The sequence below is a fragment of the Podarcis muralis genome, chromosome 5 (assembly GCF_964188315.1).
Source record: "Podarcis muralis chromosome 5, rPodMur119.hap1.1, whole genome shotgun sequence".
Taxonomy (NCBI): domain Eukaryota; kingdom Metazoa; phylum Chordata; class Lepidosauria; order Squamata; family Lacertidae; genus Podarcis; species Podarcis muralis.
Genome location: NC_135659.1, coordinates 29,210,591 through 29,234,434, shown reverse-complemented (window position 1 = coordinate 29,234,434; position 23,844 = coordinate 29,210,591). Strand labels below are relative to the sequence as shown.

At 41.5% G+C, this 23,844-nt stretch overlaps 1 protein-coding gene across 1 annotated transcript; it reads right to left on the bottom strand.

Moving 5' to 3' along the window:
• Window positions 1-716: 716 nt before the first annotated feature.
• On the bottom strand, window positions 717-23,070 carry DIPK1A (divergent protein kinase domain 1A). The gene is made up of 5 exons (XM_028732777.2): window positions 22,814-23,070; window positions 9,227-9,361; window positions 8,318-8,425; window positions 5,684-5,860; window positions 717-4,071 (listed from the first exon to the last, which is right to left on the bottom strand). The coding sequence occupies exons 1-5, from the start codon at window positions 22,865-22,867 to the stop codon at window positions 3,259-3,261; spliced, it is 1,287 nt and encodes a 428-aa protein (XP_028588610.1). The 5' UTR covers window positions 22,868-23,070; the 3' UTR covers window positions 717-3,258.
• Window positions 23,071-23,844: the final 774 nt, after the last annotated feature.

Here is a 23,844-nt window from a genome sequence, read left to right as displayed (position 1 = left end):
CTGAGTCATACATCTGTTAAAACCAGCACTTTGAATGGGTCTTGGAAGCATACAGGCAGCCAGTATAGCTGCAATTGGTGGTCTATAATCCGTTCACCTCAAAACTCAATAGGCAGCCCCATCTGCACTATGAAGCATTCAGACAGTTTTCAAAGGCAGCCCCATGTAAAGTGCATTGCAATAATCCAATACTGATGCTACCCAAGCAAGGGGACGTAATGGTTGGGCCACTAGGGGGCAGTACAAACTAGTCATGACAAGAATTTAAGTTGATCTTTGAAGAAGAGAGGCGAAGTAGCATATTGACTCAATGGATTTCATGGCAGCTGAGGGTTCCCATTGATTAACTGGCAAGGTCTACTGTGAAGCAGTTTAGACTTTGATCTTTTATTTCACTACCAGATCAGGTAATGCAATTATATAGTTTATCAGGCCTTGTAAAAAGGAATAAGCAGATGTTATTAAGCAGGTATAAAATGGAAACCTGACGGTACAAATGGACCAGTTTTGTCCATTATATCTTCCCCATTTGGTTTCCTGTATTTGGAGGAACCAACTAGAACACATGGATCCATGAGTGCTTAGCTTTCATGCCCAAGAAGCAGTTAACCTTTTGTCATTTCCATTATCTTATGAAGAACATGAATACTTTCAACAGAAAATTGAGGTCTTTCCCCTCCTACTCTATTAGAAGTTATTCCACACCACTGCCAGAATGGGGAAATAATTCCAGTTTATTGTAAACAATTCATATTCAAAATGAAGTCTCCTGGAGATGGTGATTTAACAGCAATCAAAATGAAATACAGTACAAACTGCATTGCTGACAAGTTCCATTATTCGAAAATTTCAAATATCTATAAATATTTGGCTCAATATTTTTTCCCACTGAGCAATGACTTTAACAATATTGACATTCAGGTTTATCCAGCATGGATATGCCTAGTAAGATAAAAGATTTGTTTAGTGGTTGCAAATATTAAATGCTGCCTCTTAAATAACATCTGTTAATTTAAAAACAAAGTGGACATTGTGCAAGAACATTGTTAGTAAAAATATTTACACAAGGCAAAAATGCGCAAGATTCTAGAGCAAATTATTAACACTTTACACATTGTACAGGGAACAAAGATGGGTTTGCTTTGTTAAGTGCATGTTCATTATGTGGGGAAAAAATATTTTAAGTTGTGTTGACAAAAGAGCATGTTAAATACAAGAAACCCAGATGAAGAGATACATTAACGTAAGAGACTTCATCATTTTCTCCCTCTTATAACAGAAATACCAATGAATCAAGTGAAAGGTGGAGAGAGTGAATTAGCGTCAAGTTGAATACGCTGAAGAGCTCTGTCAAAACAATGACAAATGTCATTTGAATAGGTAGAAGTGGATGATTGTTTGATGCAACATGTCAACAACAAGAAATTAAAGTAAAATAACAGCTATGTGTTCAAATTTTCCATATTTGTTCAGAACTGGGGACTGTGCCCCTAGCCCTAGAAGACCATATAAAATAGAGATTTAAAAGTACCACACAGTTCTGAAAACAGAACTGTGGTGGGTGGTCTAAACATACACCCTACCATTGTCTTGCTTCCCTTTGCTATTTAGTGATGTGAGCAACATTACAACTCAGGACCATTAAATGCAATTTCCTTCCAGTTTGCCACATGTTCTAGAAAAAGCTGCATAATGTGTTCCAGAGTCTACTTCAAAATACTCAGATTTTCAAAGTAACATGGTAAGTTTGACCCACAAAGCCAGAGCAATTAACTTATACAATGTTTGGATGAATGGGTTTGCATTCAAGAATTTTGGCTTACTTGGTTCAGGAACACAGCTGGGTGAGATCAATATTAAGCATTTTTGTTTCTTCAATATCAATGCTTAACCATAGAAATTGACAGGACATGGCTTATATTTTGACACACTTGGGAGTTGCTGAGCTGTAATGGAATTACTTCAGAATAAACATGTGACAGAATTTGGCTGCTGGATGCTTACCTTTGGCCAGATTGATTTTTAACATTTTACCATCAGACAAACCACAGCTGGGTTATTAATTGCACTAAAGTTATGAGTTTGCCAACTCATGTATAAAATTCAGTTTTAGTGTCCCACAACTCTTTGCCTTCAGACTGTGTAATACCTTTAGTTACACATCTGCTTACATTAAGACCCATATGATTGCAATTTATCAGTTTAGTGTCATTAAATATTGCTACTACAAGATGTGTGGGTGCTTAAAATCAACTGCTAGCATGGGAAAACACCTACTTTTAACTAGGAAGTTTCAACAACTTAGTAACATTCAATGTACGCATGAGGTAAATGTGTATACAAATGTATAAATGTAACAAAAAGTTCTGGTTTCAAAAACCTCCAGTTAAAACATGTTCAATTGTCACACTGAGTTTCTTTCTTAAAAATCACTAATGTGCAAATTCTGCCATGCTAAAATTAGTAAACAATCTCAAAAATATTATTTTCATTTATAAACAGTAGCTTGGATTCTACCATGTTAATTTCTCGTAGTGGTGGGTCCTGTGGCCAATGTTTGTAAAGTTACTTTCACTTTTCAAAAAGTCCTCAAAGGAAAAATTAAAAGCACTACAACCCATTTTGTAATTTGGGGGAGTGACAAGAGAAGAAGGGGTAGGGAGCAGCAAGAAAAAGAGTAACTTACAACACTGTTTAAGGGCTGCAGCCTTCTTTGGGCTTGTGGGATTCTTCAGTACTCTGCTTCAAAAACCTCTCAGGATGCAAATGGCTAGCATCTCAGGCTGAAGGTTACTTTGCAACCCTTTCTCTGACAAGCCACATTTTCACATGCAGGGAGTATCTGAAGTGCCTAAGTACCTGAACGTGATTTGTATTCAGAAGTAGGACAGGCCATCTAGAATTGTACCATGTGAATATTTTCCTCAACAGGCAAGTTTTGCTAAAAAAAGAAAAGTATCTTGATTCTGCTCTTCTAAAATTATCTTAAATGTGAATAAGGGCAAGAGGAGAATGTGTAACCTGTATTCTTTCCCTAATGGGAGTTTTATAGCCATATGGCTTCAGTAGTCTCTGCCAGGCAGATATTTAGAGAACATACATTTTCCAACTGGGAAAAAAATCACTGTGGTGGCTGTGTTTGAAGGAGCATTGATGAGAGAGGAGGCTAAATAAAGATTTTTTTCAAGGTTGAAGCTGTGTTTGAAAAAAAGTAGTCAGCTCCTACAGCAGCAACAATGTTCTTCCGAGAAAAAGAAACTAAGAATCATTTGTATGAGATATTTTCTTCCACAGTAGCGTTTTCAGGTTGTTGAGTATCAAGGAATGCTCCATCTCCATCTGGTTTGCTGAAACTTTCAGGGCAATGCATGAGTACAGCTGTTTCTCTAACTCTTCATGTATTTCCAGAGGAGCCCCACGAAGCAGGTAATCTTTGAGCAAGTGGCACACCTTTGCCAAATTTGGCTGAATTATTTCTGTGGTACATTTCATTTTACTTTGGTCACATACAGTTCTGCAGTCCGATCCATACACACAATCCAGGTCAGACTCACAGTGACGATCTTTAATTAGTTCTTTCAGGTTCATTTCTGGCACTATTTTTCTCATGTCCACCATTTTTAAGTCATATTTATCATTGTAACCCAGGTTTTTGGCACTCGTGTCGCACATAAGAAAATTCCCATAAGGTCCATGGAAAATGTCTTCCACAAATTCTAGAAGCCCTATGGCTATTTTTGCCTTTCTAGGCCATGATGGAGTAAACCACTGATCTATGCTTCTTCTGAATCCAGAGGGAATGAAAAGTTCTATGATCCACGGAAGGCTTATTCCAAAAAGAGAGGTATATTCAACTTTTTCCATCACATATAGATCTCCACAAAAACCTAACAGTTTGGGAGTATGTTCTTTATCCTGGAGAATTACCATGAGCAGAAATTCATTCAGCTGGAGAAGCGCCCATGCTGACTTTGCTTCTGGCAAGGAAACTCGACCATCTTTGTTCCCATCAGCTACAGACAAGATGAGATTAACCAGCTCAGGAAGATTCCCCTGCTCTCCCAGTTTTGCCTAAAAAGAAACAAAAGATATATGATAAAATTATGTATTTTTTTTAAAAAAGTAACAACCAACATAATGCTGTAAATGCTGGTGCATATTTCTCATTCTCAGTTCCTGTTTCTAGTAATGTTAGGGAGGCTATTCTGGTTCAAAGGCATTTAGGAACAAAGTTTATTACCGAGCTGCACAGTGCTCTGTGCTAAACAGTGCAGCCATTTTAGCATTACTGTATTGTTCTGTAATAAGGGACGCGGGTGGTGCTGTGGGTTAAACCACAGAGCCTAGGACTTGCCAATCAGAAGGTCGGCGGTTCGAATCCCCGCGACGGGGTGAGCTCCCGTTGTTCAGTCCCTGCTCCTGCTAACCTAGCAGTTTGAAAGCACATCAAAGTGCAAGTAGATAAATAGGTACCACTCTGGCGGGAAGGTAAACGGCGTTTCCGTGCGCTGCTCTGGTTCGCCAGAAGTGGCTTAGTCATGCTGGCCACATGACCTGCAAGCTGTACGCCGGTTCCCTCGGCCAATAAAGCGAGATGAGCGCCGCAACTCCAGAGTCAGTCACAACTGGACCTAATGGTCAGGGGTCCCTTTAACTGTAATAACTGAGGTGGTATTTTTACAGTCACAAAAGAATTTGAAAATCTCAACTCTTATTTCCAGACAGAATTTTGTCCAGTTATCCATTTAAAAGAGAACTCCAAAACCTCTTTACAACGACCCACCAAATGGAAGTTTTACCACTTACTTTATAATATGTGGTGGCCTCTAGGTTTTCAAATAATCCATCATGCAGTCTAGTCCTGAAGCAAATACCTATATTAGGGGTGGTGAACCTCAGGCCCATGAGCCAATCTTGGCCAGTGAGGCTATTTCTCCCAAACCCCACTTACCTGTCCATCAGTTAGTGACATCAGCTGGTAGGCAGGGGGGTGTCACTTTTGAGCACTGCTTCATGGGAAACATGATGGCAAAGCAGACCTCAGCAGCCAGCTGGATTGAAACTTATGCGTCATGGAGGCATGCAGAATGTGTGTATGAACTTTACAGTGCTTAGTTTGTCTTCTGATTGCTATTTTGTTAATGTTGCTAATGTTGTTCTATTGATTATATATGCTGTATAGATTGGTTGTGTGTTCAGCTTATTTTGCTGCTTGTTGCTTTGTTAACAATGTTCCATAGACTGTAATTGTGTTACTGATGATTTGTTATTTATTCAATATGATTATGCTGTATTTGTGTGATGTTCCATTACGTTCTATCATGTTATTGCTATTTATTGTTTGTAAACCTTGAGATTCATTTGAATGAAAAGAGGCATAGAAATATAATAAATCAAATCAAATCAAACCTTTGACTTATCAGCTGGCAAGCAGAGGGTTCAGCTATGCTTGGTGCACTTTGCCCATGGATTCTATGCAGGGAATGTCCTGGCAAAGCAAACCCCTCAGCCCACCTCCACAGGTCAACATCTTACATCACCAGGAACTGGACTGCTCAGCCAAAAAGGTTCCCCATCCCTGGCCTATGTAAAAATTAGGTGGTGGGTAGGGGATTAGGGACATCACCAGTACTTTGAGCTCACTAGCCACCACTGGAGGTAGGTGGTGATAGTAAATACTCACTTTAAAGAGTCCATAGACCATTTCCTTGAATTTCTGAACTGTAGTTCCTCTAGTTGGTTTATCAAACAGAATAGTTTTCTTTCTCGGTTCTAGTTCAGTTCTGAGATCAATGTGAGCAACTTCTTCCATTTGGCATTTTATTACACCTTGTAGATTGCCCCAGGCTCCTAAATACATCTACACAACACAGGAGAGATAGAGATTCTGGAATTGACTAAATTTCCAGCTTAATTGATGAAACAACTTTCATTAGCATGGTGCCTCTATTAATTGGACAGATTTAATGTTTATATACAAGTACTAACAAAAGTAGCGCAGGCAGCAAGTGCTTTTTTAGAAACGTCCCTGTTCTTTTTGGGCACAGAAGAGAATGCCATTGATAAGGTAGTGCCTATTGAGATGGGTACATGAATCATAAAAAGTACACTCATTTTCTTCTTCAGGACTAGTGATTTTAAAACAATAGAAATATGCCTATGAATAGTCACATAACACTCAGGTAAACTATTGTCTAAGATTTCTTTAACTTAGTAACAGTCCTGCTCAGTATAATACTTTGGGGCCAACAGAAGGCAGATTCAGGGTAACTGCCTGTGTATCAGGGATGGGACTGTTAAAGTACAAGATAAAAGGTAAAGGTACCCCTGCCCGTACGGGCCAGTCTTGACAGACTCTAGGGTTGTGCGCCCATCTCACTCAAGAGGCCGGGGGCCAGCGCTGTCCGGAGACACTTCCGGGTCACGTGGCCAGCGTGACATCGCTGCTCTGGCAAGCCAGAGCCGCACACGGAAACGCCGTTTACCTTCCCGCTAGAAAGCGGTCCCTATTTATCTACTTGTACCCGGAGGTGCTTTCGAACTGCTAGGTTGGCAGGCGCTGGGAACGAACAACGGGAGCACACCCCGCTGCGGGGATTCGAACCGCCGACCTTTCGATCAGCAAGCCCTAGGCACTGAGGCTTTTACCCACAGCGCCACCCGCGTCCCTCAAAGTACAAGATACATAGTATTTAAAAGCTATTCAAAGCTTTTAGTAGTCTAGCAGTAAACTCATGTCATGTATAAGGATCTCGGTTTCTCAACTATGTGCTTCATTTTGCACTGATCGTGATAGATATTCAAAATGTACTGCACTGGAATGCAAACACTATCTATACCACCCAGATGGTTATTTAGTGATATACTAAATAAGCATATTTAGTGATAGGCTCACTTTTTAAAGTGAGCACTATATTCTACCACTTTTATGGGGAGGTTTTTTTTTAAGGGCTGAAGTTCCTACATAGAAAATAATGAAAAGAGGGGTGTTTTGTAGTCTGTATCAAATAAATCCATCTACAGAAGTTTAAATATGCATTCTTTTAATCCAGCATTGAATTTAAATCACTGTTTTAAAATTCTGCCATGTTCATTTTATTTCCATTAACTATGAGTGATGACAAGCTCAGACACTTATTGAATGTAAAGCAAATCCAAATGCCAAATCTTAGTTTGAAGCATTAGCCTTACAAAATATTACTAAAGTATATTAAAAATAGATTATTCCATAAAAAGATCTAGACCTAGCTAAAGTTTAACTGTGACTAAGCAACAGAGCTCATTTCATTGGGTGGTATTCAACTGTAGACTTACAGAAATTAATGGACCTAACTTAGTCATGTTCATTAATTTTAATGGATCTAATCCAAGTAAATCTTAGCTGAATACCGCCCACTGTTTCAATGATAATCACAAGTAGCTGGGTTGGGGTCATAATGTTCTCCACTGACTGGCGATACAGATTTCTTTTTTTGCAATAGAACTGCATGACATTACAAACCATTCTAGCCAGACTCCTTTTAGACGGTAACAAAAGGCAAACAAAATGCTGTGGCACCCAAATCCTAACAGGTGCTCTTGTTCTGTGGTCCAGCCACCCTTAAACATGTCACACTAAGGGGTTTCTGGAAGGTGAGTGTGTGCCCTTTTCCTGTTTGTCAGGAGACATAACTTCCCAGTCACCACTCTCTCTAGTGCTATAAAATGTTAAAGGGTTAAGGCTACTATTGCCAAACCTGAGTGCCCTCTTGCTGTACAGTGAGGGGCTTGGGGGAGTTCAGCATACTAAGCAAATATGTCTTTCCTGAAGCATTCTAGTATAATATAGAACTAATGTAAGCTAATAAGAGGACTTCCCAAAATCCTAGTCCTCTAGCCAGAATACCATAAGGTGCTCAAAATGGCCAGTCTCCCTATTCTTCAAATGACACCTTCGACATCCCATAAATCCTGCAAGTCACTGAACACACACAGGGTGGTTGTTGTTTTAAAAAGTTTAATTTTCTTTGAAATTTACAAATGAATTAACTTCAATACACTGATGTAGTCTAGATATGCAGAAACTGTTATTTTCCAGGTGGAATTATTTTCCTGCCAAATTTACCACCCAAGTTCAGTGTTAGAAGAAATGATGCTGCCAGTATCCAACATTTTTAAATCATGAAGCAGTATATATAACATGAATATTTTTGAGTGCATTTCTTCTGTATTTTATTCAGAAGTTCTTTTGACAGTAATATACCAAAGCTGTCCAATTACCAGATTTATCACTGCTTAATGTTTTTATGAACTTGACAAAAATATAGAGCAGACATACCTGATTGTTGGGCTTGGTTGACAAACATTTTCCAAAATACAGAGTTTGTCTTGTACATAGGCTACTACATGCTGATCCATCAATAACTCCAGTCTTGTACTTATCACACTGGAAAAAATGGCAGAGAAGACCACTATATAAGTATCAATACATTTTCTACCTCCAATGATCGGGTATCCCGGGGACCCAAACACCCTGATTCACTTTGAAGGTTCCTTTGGTCTCAAAATCACAGACATTTTATTTCTATTTTCATTGTCTAGTCTCCCTTTGCCCACCATCTGCTCCCACTGCCTTAACCATTTTCTTCTCTTCCAACAAAACAAAAGAAATAACATTTTCACATCATTACTGAATGCTCTTCTAGAAGATGCAGTGATAGGAAGATTAGGCAAATTCATGGGAAGCAAGGCTATTGTTGGCTATGATGGTTATGTTCTGCCTCCCTTGTTAGAGGCAACATGATTCTGAATTCCAGTTGTAGGGTGCCAGAAGTACAGAAACTGTTGTCACATGGAAAAGCTTCCCATGGGCATCTGGTGGCCACTGTGACAAGAGGTCACTGAAGTAGATGAATCTTTGGCCTAATTCAGCAGGGCTCTTCCTATGTTCTTATATTAAACTGGGTTACTTATCTGAAGAAATATTGAGTGCACAGAATAAAAGTTATTGTTTGAGCCTATACCTCATTTTGATACACAGTAGTGCACAAATTGCTGAAAATTGTGCTATGTTGTTGTTGTTTAGTCATTTAGTCGTGTCCGACTCTTCGTGACCCCATGGACCAGAGCACACCAGGCTATTTACTATACGCAATAGCAAAAGATAACATTGGTTTATTTTATATATATTATAATACACACACACACACACACACACACACTTAAAATATTTTAAAAACGTACTTACTATTATTTTCTTGCAATCATGCCCTCTACAAAGTTCTGTGTAAGATGAATACTGAACATAAATAATCCAGCTGCCAATAAATACCCCTAGCCAGGAGAAGAAGAGATACTTCATCCGCATGTAAGAGAAGCGAACCTTTAGGGTAGAGAGACAAACAAGAGGGGATGGGAGGGAAAGGTTTCAGTAATATTTTATGACATCTTGCATAACCTAATTTCACTGTGCTAAGTAATAGCTTTGGTAGTAAATAAAATGCAAATTGGCATTAGCTTCAATCCAAATAAAGTAGAGAATTTTATTTCACAGCATTGAAAGCAAACTCAATTACATTTATTTATTTTCAGTTCTCCCCAGAAACCTCTAGGTGAACCATTGGGAGTTCAAGTTTTGTCCTCATATAACAGGCAAAGGCAAACTTGGCACTCCAGATGTTTTGGGTCTACAACTCCCATCATCCTAGCTAACAGGACCAATGGTCAAGGATGATGGGAATTGTAGTCTCAAAACTTCTGGAGGGCCGAGTTTGCCTATGCCTGTCATATAACCACCATGTGAAGTAGGTAGGAGTAACTGGAAGGAGAATTAGAAAGTAATAATTAATCACCACTTGCTAAAACTGGCCCAGAATAATCCAATATCTATTCAGATTGATGTATACCAATAACACAGAATTGTAGAGGTAGTTCTTTTATTTTCACCTGAGTAGGGAAGTATCTTATCATTTATATCTCACTTGTCAGCACCAGCAATAGCAAGAAATGGCAGTTTCTGAACTTAAGAATTTAAGGATTTTACACACACACACACACACACACACACACACACACACACACACACGTTTTCTATGGAAGTTTTATCATGACAAGTTTTATCATGACCAGGATTAGGACTTGGGGGAATGAAGATTCAAATCCCCACTTAGCCATGATGCTCACTGGGTGACCTTGGGCCACAGGACTGCTGTGTGGATAACATTGGAGAAGGGAAGAACCATGTATACCACTTTAGCTCCTTGGTGGAAAACTGGGCTATAACTGTAATAATAATAATACTACCACAACAACAGTATTTGAAGTAGCCTGACACAGGAACTAGCCAGCTAGCACTACCAATGATTTAGAAGATCCAATATCTATTGTCCATACATAAGTTTAACTCTGGAAGTCATGTAACAAGCCAATTTGATTAAATACCAGATTTGAAAAGAATGCAATGGGTGGCAGGTTAGCCCCCTCTGCAAAGTGCTTCAGTACCAATATTTCTTCACTCTCCCACTTTATTGGCCTGGGAAGCCAGCTACCAGATATGTCTCAGAGGTATTCACTCACCACTTACTATATAGTGCATATGCTATGCCTACTTTTTCAAACAAAAGGTATGCAATATTATTGCTCAAGTAACAAAACTATCAAAAGCCCGAATTCAGGAAGGTGTAAATCAGAGGTATGTGGAAAAAAACCTAATTGCCTTTTATCCTTAAAACATGATCCCTTCAAATCAAGTTTCAGGTCAGAGATGGGTCAGTAAAAGAAAACTCACTTTACCTGCCTGTATTGTACCCAACCTGTGAACAAAAAGACTTCAGTTTCCTTTATATGAAGAGACAAACAAAAAACACTATTATTCATATATAAAAGTTTGTTTGACGTTAACAGGAGTCAAATTTGACTTTGCCTGGCAAACTAGTTGGAGTGTTTACTCCTCACTTCCACAGGCTTTTAATGCATTCCTCTCCCTGCCCCCCCCCCCCCAGCAAGAAAGTGAGACTTGCTACACTACTCCCCCTTTTTAAAAACATTGGCAGACTTTGGTCCACAGAATGAATGTGGTATCTCCCTCTCTGTAAGATTCATCCATACGTTGCTTACTTATGCCGTCACTCTTTTTTGGCTCCTTTTAAAGGTGTACCACTTAGGTTTTTAAGTAGATTTTGAAGAGAGGAAAGAAACTACTCCATTCCACACTCCATCAAAATATTGTGAGAAAGAGTTGCTTTTTATTCCCAGACATATAAATCTAAGGCTGAAACAGGCATTTCATGTGAAATTATATAATGAACTACCCTCTCTCCCCATGTCAACTTCAAAAAGAAGCAAAATGGAGAGGGCTGCCCCACAATTCTCTGCTCAAACCACCCCACTACAACTTCAAATCATCCCACAAAACTGCCTCACCCACAGCACGTATGGAGTCTGATGGGGCCCGGGGAGGAAGAGTGGTTGTAAGGGTGAATTAGGAGTGGATGTGCAACAGGCAGGGGAAAGAGTTGAGCACCCATGCCTGCTGATTATCTGTTTCCTTCTGTTCCTTCCAAAGATGCCTTTAAAAAAATTTGGATTTGCCTGCAATTGTTTGTAATGCCGATGCTGTTCCTTGGAGACAACAATACAGCTGCATCCCTTGACTAGACAGCAGATCCTGATTAATAATGCCCTTTTTTTGTTAACCCAGAAGTACTGCTCTAAGGATCTAGCATAGTCTTAGATTTACATTTATACAACTGGCTGAAATTTAACAATATGCAGCATTGTGAAAGAAGGGAAATGAGAAGAGAGAAGTTACAAAACAGGAGAGCGGAAGTCTACTCACAACCCATGACACGGATGGCATTCACATACCCTCCAACATTTCTTCAGTGAAAATAGGGGCGTCCCATTCCATAATGATAATTTTACTATTTATACCCCACACATCTTACTGGGTTGCCCCAGCCACTCTGGGCGGCTTCCAGCATATATAATAATATAATAAAACAATAACATTAAAAAAACCTTCCCTATACAGGATTGCCTTCAGATGGCTCAGGGGTCGGATAACTCCGTACCCTCCAACATTTCTCCAATAGAGACATGCTAAGGAAAAGTGGGACATTCTGGGATCAAATCAGAGACCGGGATGGCTTCTCTAAATCAGGGACGTCCCTGGAAAATAGGGACACTTGGAGATTATCAATTCATATGTACAGACATTTTAAAAAGGAAGAATTTTCAGGAAGTTGATGGACCTGTTTTCTCTTATTGTATAGTCTAATCTTGGCTTATATTTGTGTGTCTTGGATATGGTTTTGTACTAAATATGAGTTACTGAAATTGATATATTGGATATAAGTCTTAGTAGGCGCCAAACCTCCACAGACAATGAGGCCGAACACTTATGAGCAATCATAGAAAAGCTATCACCAGTGTGCCCTGGTTATTTTTATGGGGTCTAGGAGATAGTCAACTGGCCACTTCTGGAAAAAAGGTATGATGGATCAAGCCATTTTTATGTGCAAAGCAGGGCTCACTGGCAAAACATGGAATTCAACAAGCTAAATATATTGTTTGCATCCTTCTTGTTTATTATTTATTTAAAATATTTCTTATCTACTTTTCATTGATTTCACCTACAAAGATATCACAGGGAAGGTACTTCCCCCAGAAAATGATTTGGTCCAGCATCAGAAGAGGCTTTATGGCGAAAGGAAATTAACCCATAATAACCAGAACAGTAATCTCCAAACACCAGACTGTATTCCCTTTCCCCCAAAAGAAAGTTATGAAGGAAGTCAGATTAAAGACTCAACTGCTATCTATGGCATGCAAGAATGAGCAATAAAACTGCAGACTAAACACAAGCCTATTAAGTGCATATCAACAAGAATTAGACAGAATGTTTATTTCTTAACATTAGAAAAACAGATACTGCTAAAGAAAACTCTCAGCATAGCATTTACCGTACTGTGTGTATAAAGCCTACTGAAAATCACATTTATGGCACAATTAAAGTTATAGCCAATAGTATTACTAATACAGAGAATTTCACGTTTGCCAGTATCACAAGACTTCATTTATTTATATTCTACTTCCCAGTGTGCTTTGAAAGACTAACAGTTTAAAAGCTACAATGTCAAAGTTACCAGCCAATAAAATCCATTGAAATAAATTCAACTAATTAGCAGCAGATAGCATCAACAGCCAGTGAAACCCATCATAATTTAGAATAAACCCAAATTCTTATAAAGGTCTATTTTTACCAATGTCCTCAATATAGAAAGGCAGACTGACTGGGCAGGGGTTTCTTTAAGCAGGAAGCTGCTGCTAAAGAGGCTCTGACCTTGTGATAGATGGGATACCCATAGCCAAGGCTCTTCATAGACAATCCTGATGACGCTTGTGTGGGGAGGGCATATGGTAGATTACAGTACAGTAGCTCAGAGGTAGAGAATCTCCTTCGCATGCAGAAGGTTCCAGGTTTAATCCCTAGCATGTCCTTAAGAAGGCCTTCTTAAACGAGCAATGCAAAGAAATAGAGGAAAACAACAGAATGGGAAGAACCAGAGATCTGTTCAAGAAAATTGGAGATATGAAAGGAACATTTCATACAAAGATTACCATAATAAAAGACAAAAGTGGAAAGGACCTAACAGAAGCAGAAGACATCAAGAAGAGGTGGCAAGAATACACAGAGGAACTATACCAGAAAGAAATGGATGCCTCGTACACCCTAGGTAGTGTGGTTGCTGACCTTGAGACAGACATCCTGGAAAGTGAAGTCAAATGGGCCTTAGAAAGCACTGCAAATAACAAGGCCAGTGGAAGTGATGGTATTCCAGCTGAACTATTTAAAATTTTAAAAGATGATGCTGTTAAGGTGCTACACTCAATATGCCAGCAAATTTGGAAAACTCAGCAGTGGCCAGAAGATTGGAGAGGATTAGTCTACATCCCAATCCCAAAGAAGGGCAGTGCCAAAGAATGCTCCAACTACCACACAATTGCACTCATTTCACACGCTAGCAAGGTTATGCTTAAAATTCTACAAGGAAGGCTCAAGCAGTATGTGGATTGAGAACTCCCAGAAGTGCAAGCTGGATTTAGAAGAGGCAGAGGAACCAGAGACCAAATTGCAAACATGCGCTGGATTATGGAGAAAGCTAGAGAGTTCCAGAAAGACATATACTTCTGCTTCATTGACTATGCAAAAGCCTTTGACTGTGTCGACCACAGCAAACTATGGCAAGTTCTTAAAGAAATGGGAGTGCCTGATCACCTCATCTGTCTCCTGAGAAATCTCTATGTGGGACAAGAAGCTACAGTTAGAACTGGATATGGAACAACTGATTGGTTCAAAATTGGGAAAGGAGTACGACAAGGCTGTATTTTGTCTCCCTGCTTATTTAATTTATATGCAGAATTCATCATGCGAAAGGCTGGGCTGGATGAATCCCAAGCTGGAATTAAGATTGCCGGAAGAAATATCAACAACCTCAGATATGCAGATGACACAACCTTGATGGCAGAAAGTGAGGAGGAATTAAAGAACCTTTTAATGAGGGTGAAAGAGGAGAGCGCAAAATATGGTCTGAAGCTCAACATCAAAAAAACGAAGATCATGGCCACTGGTCCCATCACCTCCTGGCAAATAGAAGGGGAAGAAATGGAGGCAGTGAGAGATTTTACTTACTTGGGCGCCATGATCACTGCAGATGGTGACAGCAGCCACGAAATTAAAAGACGCCTGCTTCTTGGGAGAAGGGCAATGACAGGCCTAGACAGCATCTTGAGAAGTAGAGATGTCACCTTGCCAACAAAGGTCCGTATAGTTAAAGCCATGGTCTTCCCAGTAGTGATGTATGGAAGTGAGAGCTGGACCATAAAGAAGGCTGATCGCCGAAGAATTGATGCTTTTGAATTATGGTGCTGGAGAAGACTCTTGAGAGTCCCATGGACGGCAAGAAGATCAAATGCATCCATTCTTAAGGAAATCAGACCTGAGTGCTCACTGGAAGGACAGATCGTGAAGCTGAGGCTCCAGTACTTTGGCCACCTCATGAGAAGAGAAGACTCCCTGGAGAAGACACTGATGCTGGGAAAGATGGAGGGCACAAGGAGAAGGGGGCGACAGAGGACGAGATGGTTGGATAGCGTTTTTGAGGTTACCAGCATGAGTTTGACCAAACTGCGGGAGGTAGTGGAGGACAGAGGTGCCTGGCGTGCTCTGGTCCATGGGGTCACGAAGAGTCAGACACGACTAAACGACTAAACAACAACAACAATGTCCAGCTAAGGCTGGGAGGGAACCCTGCCTGAAATATTGGAGAGCTGTTGCCAGTCAGTGTGTAGGCATTGCTGAGCTACATGGACCAACCGTCCTACTGGTCACATGGCAGGTGACCCGAGTTCAAACAATGTCATTATTTTAAGAGTACAGAAAAAGCATCTTCAGATACTCCAAGTAAATGGGAACTAGTACAGCTAGCCACCCGAAGTCACTTTCTGGCCATTGCATTCTGGACTCTAAATAACCAGACAAACTGCCCCGCAAAAGTGCTTTTTGATACGGTTGATGACTTCTTTTCTTTCATTTCTACATTGATGTGAATATAACAGTTTTATTTTCTTTTCAAATGATTCAAAGACTATACTATGTTAATTATAAAAACTTTAAAAAGACTATAATAAGTAATAATAAGTAATAACTTTATAATTGTTTAAGTCAAATTCTTGTTTTCTCTAGGATGTTGAAATACCTTTCTTTTCCTTCACTTTCATATAATCTTGAGACAAAGATCTAATGCACATTGTAATTAAATGTAACTAAGAGTACTGTGAAACTTTTCTGTTTGCTAATAAAAATTAGATGTCATGGAAACGAGCTGGAAAAATTCACTTCCACTGATGTAACCTTAAAATAATTAGATGTTCAATATAAAAACTTAGACATCTACGAATACTAAAGAAAATGGCTTTGTGAAGTGATAAGAGGTTATTTACAGATATACAAGCCAACTGCATCAGTTCCCCACAAAGCTTTAACTAGTCGTGCTAAGTCAAAGTAAAATAACAAGTATTTTGGGGGGGAAACTGTGACATCAGAATAAAATTGTTTCAGAGCTAGCAAATGATTTTCTTTCCCTTATTGCCTTTCTCATTCCCACTAATCCTCTTGGAAATGAACCAAAAACCACAGAAAGAGAAAACGCAAATGACGACACCTAGCAAGGCATTTACAGAGTCAATATTCTGTTAAACAGTGTGAACTGCATGGTAATTAGTTATTCACCATGTGAGATGCATCTCAAACAGCACAATTTCTGGCAAAGGTTGAGCCTGGAAAGGTTCCAGAGCACACTGATACTAGAAACAGACCTAGTCAGAGATGATGATGAATAAGATGCAGTGCTTTGAGCTATTGTATTATAATATTCATGGGCTACAAAAGAAGTTTAAAGCAGCCTTCTGCTGTTCCATATCTCCTTGCTTTAGTTCCCCAGATCCGTCATCTTCTGCCTTCCCTGTTGCATACAAGATTTGTCCTGCTGCCAGGAACTAGAAAAGGGTGCAGCCAGGGAGCTTCATAATCACCCCTTTCCCCCTCACTACCACAACCAGGGAAAACACAGCAGAGATTTCTGAATACAGCAAGTCTTGGCTTTCTCTCTGAAATAAGGGATAGCCAACAAGTCAAGTCCCATGGCATGGCTAAGGAACACACACAAACATTCTGCTGTGGTTGCCAGGAGCAGCACAAGGAAGCAGATGGTGGCAGGAGACGGACATGCTTATTCAGTTGCCACTCACGGGGTTAGGGAAATTCTGCTTCCCCAGACAAGCTGTATTTACAAGGCTAGTTTTAAGTAAAACAGGGTCTGGTAAAATAAAAAAAAGTGTTTTATCACCTGTTTATCATGTTTGTTTTGCACAGAGCATGAACAGTAATTCTAAACTAACAGTTCTATCAAATTTCCGGCAATTAATATTGTAGTTTGGCCAAATAACCAAATCAAGTAATTGAAATATGTGGCTTCCTGTGGATTTCTAGCTTCAGTGTTTTTACAGAAGCCCATGAGATTTAAAATCCAGATTAAATGGGAATCTTAACCACATGCAGCCACAGTTAAACTCAGTGCCAGCACATCCCCTAATTACATTGAAGGCAGAAGACAGAAATTAAATGCCAAGAGAGAAGCCAGTACAGCAAGTACCCATTCTAGAGGCTACCTCCTAAGCTCTTAAACATTTTTAAGAAGGAGCCATCAGCCTTCCTACAAGGCTTACTAAGCCATGAGAGTGGAGATCCCTATAACACTTAAACCATGTAAGTCTTTTTTTAAAAAACCCCACAACAACTCCCTTCCTTCCTCTCTTTGTCAAGGCAATACAAGGGTATGGCAACAAACTTCATCTACTATAAACAAAGTTCTAGAAGTGAAGATGTCAGATCTTCAACCGCAGGTAAACAAATCAGTAAGCATTAGTGTTCTCCATATAATTTTGTTGTCATAAAAGATGTCAGTCGTTATTTCTATTAACCATGTTTTTAACATCCACACAAAGCAAACACAAGGCAACTGTATCATGATGTCTTTTGAAAACAACATTCCTAAGAGCAGCTCTGTGTAGTTTAAAAGTTGCTTTGCCTTCCTCAAAAAAAAAGACTCCTTACTTTATTTTATACTCTGTTCCTTTTGGGGGCGGGGGTTCACTAAAGTTATAGAACTAAGTTAGAATATGTAGTAAGTTAGAATAAGATTAAGATGCTAACTGGATACATCAGAAATGTATGTATTATAGAAAACAGCTTACAAATACGGCACCATATGCATTTGTCAATTATAAATCTCTAACAAGTGTTTGAATATGGAAGCATATTCAAGTACTGGAACTGAACAATGATGCTGCAATGTGCTTCATTGAATCAGATAGCTTCTAGAATTACTTGTGGAGGAGGAAAACGATGGGGCTTGGAATTATTCCAAGGACACAAAGATTTGAGGACAAGCTAGAAGAAAGGGGCATGATGGAGATGCAATTGTGTTGGATTGTGTTGGGGAAAGGCTTACAATTTATGTTTGAAGAAGAGCAACCTATGAAGCAGAAATGTAGGACAAAGGTACAACTGTAATATACCTATACTTTGCAGGTGTTATGTTTCACCAAAATAAGAAACAAGGCAATTTCCTCTGCTTTACAAATGGGAAAATGCATGTGCTCAGTGATAAAATTATATTCTATGCTGCCTACACCATATGCAAATATACCGGTACATGAACACACACTGAGTGAGAAGCATCTGATACAGAAACAAGATATAGTTCTTGCCCAGAGCAAAATATAGATCCCTGTTAATGCTGTTTATTTTTAGGACAGACTTACACACATACACAAAGATAAAATATTGAAGTATCTTGACCTTAGACAGAGAGTTACATTTGTCTGACCTTGCAAGCAGCCACATCACCCTGTTTAGCAGAATGTTTGCACAGCTCTCTCCCAATGTACCCTAACCAAAATTAGTTTAAATACTGGCTGAAATGTTTAATGATGTTGCCTTTGTTATCATAATCTTGATTTCTTTGTAAGCTACCTTGATTATTATTTTTTTTTACTGAAGGACAGAGTATACCCTTTAAATAAAAATAAAACAGAATACAGTTAACAGGCTTCCTAATCATTAACCCCTTCTGTGTTCCATGTTGCTACTAGATAGTTATTTGAAAACACAAGGCAAACTAAGGACAAAGACTATGCTGCTCTTCCTTGCTTTTGCCTCCCTAAAAGTCTGCACAACAAACAAAGAGCCCCAATTTTATCCAAAGTAGCTCTATTGTACTAATATAAGTTTTCAACCATGTACAAAAATGCAAAATAGCAAAAAAATACCAACAGATACAGATCACCAGTAAAACACCCGGTTCAATAAAGTATCACTGAAGTGCCTTCAAATGAGTAACTTCTGACTGCTTGGGATACATTCCTAATCAATGAAGTTGTTCAAGTTTCCAGCTTGGACAATGAAAAGCACCAGTCTTTCCAGGAAGCAATTCTTCCAACTTCTTGTGCTTCTTTTAAAAGACACCCCCCCCCAAATGTACATAATTCTCTGCTTTACAACACAGAGAATTAAAATACATTTTAAAAATATATTTTAAAAATTGCACATGAACCAACAAGATACCTGAAGTTCTATCCTTACTTCACCAGCCAAAGGAACAAACCAATCTCTTCTCAGTTTATACCAGCTCAGTTTATACCAGCTTTTAGCTGCTTCCTTCAAGACACCTTCAAGACACCATCACGAACTTGGTGCCCTCCAGATATTTTAGAATATATCTCCTATCAATGGAGCCAGCACCATGCTGCCTGGGGTTGATAGGAATCATAGTCCAAAACACCCAGGGACCAACAGGTTGGCAAAGGAACAATATTTCATTTGTGCCATATAGGTTTTAATCAATATAAATACTAATTTTAAAAAAATCAAAGTGGAAGCAGACACCACACTGACCATGTTACAAAAATACCGATAAAACAAACATTTCACTTAAAACACTGGGGTAACTGTCTGCAGTGCCTAAGCAGAGAATTGTGCATAACGTGTAGGAAACATTTTTAAAAAATAATAATACACAGCACATTGGATGAATTAAATCAAACACACAACTTCCGGGAATGACTGGTATTCTTCATTCAAGAGAATATGGTTAAGAACTTTAATTTCCTTGGAGGAAGTTATTATTCTTTGTAGGATACTTTGCTGCCTCCATTGCATCCTCAATTACAGTCTGGTCTAAAGGAGGTGACTGAACTGGTGTCAGCTCACTGTTACCTGTTTGCAAAGCATTTTGAGGATAAAACCGCTTGCATCCACCAGGCTCTTGACTCCAGTGTTATAGCAGATGAAACCAGAGAACTGTCTAGTATTGTTATATTGGATGAGTTTCGTTAGCAAGGCTTGAGGCTGTGGACAAGGTGCTTGGCTCAGTTAAGGCGGTCACTTGCGCTCTGGACCCTTCCCCTCTTGGCTGTTAAAAATTGGTAGGGATGGGACAGCTGGCTGGGCCAGGGAGGTGATTAATGCCTTCTTGTGAGAGGAAGTAGTCCCTGCCTGCTTGAAGGAGGCAGTAGTAAAACCACTCCTTGAGAAACCCTCCCTGGATTTGGAAAATCTAAGTAATTACTGGCCAGTTGCCAATCTCTTTTTCTTGGGCCAGTCCTCTTGGAGGAAACTGATTTTCTAGATCCATTTCAATTGGAGTTTAGGCCTGGTTTTGGCACAGAAACTGCTTCGATCTTCCTGTATGCTGACCTATGTATCCTTGTTAATTCTCCTTGACCTCTCAGCAGCTTTCAACAGCATCGACTATGGTATCCTTCTGGAGTGGATGTCCAAGTTAGGGGTGGGTGGCACCACTTTGTAATGATTCAGGTCCTAATTGGATGGTCATTTCTAGAGGGTGATGATTGGGGAGTGCTCTTCAGCCCCATGGAGCCTTCAACGTGGGGTCCCTCAAGGTTCAATTTTATCCCTTATAACAACTACATGAAATTGCTGAGTGGGATCATTTGAAGTTTTGGAGTAAGTTGTCAGCAATATGCTGATGACACACTTCTCCTTTACATCTGCTGGTGTGGCAGTGGACTGTTGTGTTGCCTTGATAATGGACTGGAAGAGAGCCAACAAAATGAAGTTCAATCCTGATAAGACTGAGGCACCGTTTGTGGGTGGTTCCCTGGACCAGATGAATGGGAGTTTGCTTGTTCTTGATGAGGTTACACTCCCTCTGAATCAGTGAGTATGTAGCTTGGGGGTAATTCGGGGTCCATTGCTATGACTTGAGGCTCAGGTGCCCTCAGTGACACAGAGTGTCTTCCATCAGTTTCAGCTGGTAGCCTAGCTGTGCCCCCATCTGGACAGGGATAGCCTAACTCCTGTTGTCTGTGCTCTGGCAACATCTAGGTTAGATTACTGCAGCATGTTATACAAGGGCTGCCTCTGAAGATGGTTCAGAAACTTCACCGGCCAGGTTGCTCACTTGGCCAAAATGGTTTGAGCATATAACACCAATCCTGGCCTGAATACACTAGCTTCCAATTAGTTTCCAGGCCCAATTCAAAGTGCTGGTTTTGACCTATAAAGCCTTAAATGACTCAGGACCACAATACCTCAGGGATCGCCTCTCCCCATATGAACCACCCCAGACCTTGTGACTATCATCTGAGGCCCTTCTTCATGTTCCTCCTCCATGAGAGGCTGGAGGTTGGCAACCCAAGAACAGGCCTTCTCTGTGGTGGTGCCCTGCCTGTGAAATGCTCTCCCCCAGGGAGGTTAGGGGCTAGGTTAGATAAGTGAAGTACATGGATGTGTGATAAAAAGCACAGTATTTCCTCCACAGTTATTCTGATACAGATTTATACATAACACACATACATACATGTGACTGTCAAAGAGTCCTGCTGGATCAGGCCAGTATCCCGTTCTCACAACAACCAACAAAATTTATACAGGAAGTCCATAGGCAGGACATGACTGCAACAGTATTCTTCTCACTTGTGCTCTCAAAGAACTAGTACATAACCAAAGGCAGATGAACATGCGTAAAACTAGTACATCTGGCTGTTTCTGTATTAGCCTCTCTAACAAGATTAACACTTTATCTAAAGCACATTTTCTGCCTTTTAACATTGTGTCTTATCTTGCAGCTGACGTGAAGCTGCAGCCTTTCAGTGCAATATCTTTCTGTAAACTGCATAGAGGCTTTCCTAAAATCAAGTGGCATATAAATTGTTGTTGAATTTATATATATAATATAGATTCAAACGGTTGAACTGTGGAGGTGAGAAACCAGCCGGGTACACCTGAAATCTGGAAAAACGGTACAAAATTCATTGCGCAAACTCAAAAAATTCAAGTTACATAGGGAGGACCCCAGAACCACTAAGGAGCCCCGGAACCACCAGATTAAGCAAAAAACGCTCCAAAAACAGCAGGGACTGGGAAGGAGTGAGTGGGAGGGAGGAGAAGCGGAAGAGTGGAGAAAGCTTGGGCAAGCAAGAGCCGCAAATGGCCAACCAGGGGTGCTAACATTAATAAAATATGGGGGGGGGGGGAGAGAAGTAAATCCCTGCTTCACACAATCACAAGACTTGGCACACATACCCCATTTGAATGGCAATGCCCATCAACTTTTGGGTTGGTGGCCCGCTCAAATATTTTATTGGGGGGGGGGCGCACAAAGGGTCCTCAGGCCCCTAGGAGTTGGCTCCTATGTTACTACCTCCATCTCTCCATTACAACGCCTGGAAGGTTGGCATTAGGAGCCAACTCCTGGGGGGGGTCTTCGCTCCCCCCCCCCCCACAATATATCTATATATCTATTAGGGCGCCAGCCCCCCCTCGCCCCCCAAGTTTTTGGGCATTGCCATGCCAACAGTGTGGCAACAGCTCGTGCCATGGGATCGATTATGCGGGACAGGGCTTACCCGCCCCACCCCCATCCAAAAATCAATTATTTTATTCAAGTTGGCACCCCCGTAGGTAGTCTTGTTAAGGGGCAAACTCCAAGGGAGCGGGGAGGGAAGGAAAAGGGTGGGGGGTTCGTTGAGCGGCGACAGACCTAACCCGCGTTCCCCTGCTTCCCGTGGGAACGGAGCCCCGCGCGCCTCCTTCTCCTCCCGCCCAGGTGCGCCGCCCCCGCCTCGCGCACCTGCCGGCCTCGCTCGCTCCCTCCCCTCCGGCGCTGCGGCCGACGCCGCCTTCCTCCTCCTCCTCGACCCGCCGCAGTCCCTTCTCCTGACCCCGGTCTCCGGCCCACCCCGGACTCACCTGGCTGTAATAGGGCTTCCTGAGCCAGGCCCCCGCGAAGAGCCTCCTCGCCATGGTAAAGGATGGCACATCCCCGCAGCGGGCCGCGGCGGAGTCCCCGGAGGAGGGCGGCGAGAGAGGCGCCCGCTCTCCCCTGCGTCCGCCCGGCGCTGAGGGGGCCGAGGGGGCCGCCGGCCTTCTTCTGTCACCGCCGACGAGGCAACGAAACGTGCCCGAGTCCGGAGGGGGGGGAGGGGGCGGGGGAGAGGGGAGGCGGCAACGGCTCTCCCGGCCCCGCCCCGCTTGGCAACTGTCAGAAGGCGGGCGGCGCGAGGGAAGAGGGCGGCTTTTTCTCCTCAGCCTTCGAGGGACCTGAGGGACACTAGGAGGCGCCGCTTCTGCCGCCGACACCCGCCCGGTGGCGCCTCCTCTTTTCTCTCCCCCTCAGCGTCGGAGCGGGGGCGGGGAGGCTTCCGGTTGCGGAGGGCGGCGACGTGGCGCGCAGCCCCGAATCTCCCCTGCCGGCAGCCGCATCGCCCTCGAGTGCGGAAGTGGCCCCGGGTGGGAGGGTGATAGGAGCCAAGTCCTGGGGCCTCAGGTCCTTTCAGCACCCAGAGCCCCGATAAAATATTTGATTTCCCCTCCACCCCGCAGTTGATGAGCATTGCCATTCAAATAATAATGTGCATTTGAGCGATGGGACTTACCTGCCCCCCCCCAAATATTTTGTTCCCGTTGGCACCCCTATGTGTGTCTTAAGTTTAGGAACCCTTCCCTTTCCCCACCTAACTAGAATTGATGCTTCTGAATTATGGTGCTGGAGGAGACTCTTGAGAGTCCCATGGACTGCAAGAAGATCAAACCTCTCCATTCTTAAGGAAATCAGCCCTGAGTGCTCACTGGAAGGACAGATCGTGAAGCTGAGGCTCCAATACTTTGGCCACCCCATGAGAAGAGAAGACTCCCTGGAAAAGACCCTGATGTTGGGAAAGATGGAGGGCACAAGGAGAAGGGGACAACAGAGGATGAGATGGTTGGACAGTGTTCTCGAA